The 1,282-nt window shown below is 35.9% G+C and overlaps 1 protein-coding gene across 1 annotated transcript in view; it reads left to right on the plus strand.

Annotated features, from left to right (window-relative positions):
* Positions 1 to 1,282, plus strand: part of LOC101345497 (contactin-6) — a gene marked incomplete at its 5' end in the record, with an annotated part of 39,762 nt that overhangs the window by 15,132 nt on the left and 23,348 nt on the right. Inside the window, one exon of the mRNA XM_004368664.1 lies at positions 191 to 572. Coding sequence (XP_004368721.1) covers positions 191 to 572 — 382 coding nt within the window. The remainder of the gene's footprint in view (positions 1 to 190; positions 573 to 1,282) is intronic.

The raw sequence follows: 1,282 nt of genomic DNA on the forward strand, positions 1-1,282 counted from the left end.
TGTAAATTGAATGATTAGTTAACCTTTGATTCAAAGAACTCTGGAAGAAATGTCAGAAGTACAGCCTTATAAATGAAGTATTTGGTTGATGGTATGAGTCTTCTTTTGGTCTGACTTATGCTTTTTGTTAAAGCTGATAACCCTTAGATATCTCATGAAATTCATTATTCTGGTAAACTAAAATGCCCAGTTCTTTAGATTCCATTATGAATCTGTATTCACCTATTGTATTTTTATTTCCTCCCTGTATGTATTAGACAGATTACTTTGTTGCTGTTTACCTGTTTTATTTAGAAAATATTCTGTCATTTATGCTTCTGTCTCCTTCTCATATCCTAGTTGTTGGGAAACAATGACTTGTTTGTTCTTTATTCTTAATGATCAGGTGTTATACTGGACAGATGACTCCAAAGAATCCATGATTGGTAAAATTAGAGTCAGTGGAAATGTCACAGTCAAAAACATCACAGGGCTGAAGGCAAATACAGTCTACTTTGCTTCTGTGAGGGCTTATAATACTGCTGGGACAGGGCCTTCAAGTGCTCCTGTCAATGTCACCACAAAAAAGTCTCGTAAGTATACATCACACTCTAGGTACAAAGGTTCATCTATAAATGCAAACATGTTTCTTTGCTTAATCTCCCTTTCTTTCCTTCCACCTTATCATTATATTGCTAGTTTGGTTAGTTGATCTGTTCCTTAAATATGAATAATTATTGAAATCCAGTAATGATCAAAATAAACTGATATGCTCTTTCTAGAATTCCAGAGGAGGAGGTATTCCATAGATGAAAGACACAGGAGTATATTTTTAAAAGTCTAGGCTCTGATTCTTTCCACTAACCTGAGTTCAAAAGCTGAGCTTTCATCCTTGGAACCTTAGATGGCTATTTAATCTTTCAGAGTCTCAGTTTCCTCAGCTATAAATGAGAGAAAAGTAGTACCTACAAATTACATAACAAATTATGGCTAACATTGTGAAAAATAGGAATTCCAGAAAACTTAACTGTGCTCATGAAGAACCTGTACACAGATCAAGAGGCAGTCGTTCAAACAGAACAAGAGGATGCTGCGTGGTTTAAAGTCAAGAAAGGTGTGTGTCAGGCTTGTATTCTTTCACCATACTTATTCAATCTGTGTGATGAGCAAATAATCTGAAGAGCTGGACTATATGAAGAAGACTGGAGCATCAGGATTGGAGGAAGACTCATTATCAACCTGTGTTATGCAGATGACACAACCTTGCTTGCTGAAAGTGAAGAGGACTTGAAGCACTTACTGA

The sequence above is a fragment of the Trichechus manatus genome, unplaced genomic scaffold, assembly GCF_000243295.1.
Source record: "Trichechus manatus latirostris isolate Lorelei unplaced genomic scaffold, TriManLat1.0 scaffold00001, whole genome shotgun sequence".
In the NCBI taxonomy this organism is placed as follows: Eukaryota; Metazoa; Chordata; class Mammalia; order Sirenia; family Trichechidae; genus Trichechus; species Trichechus manatus.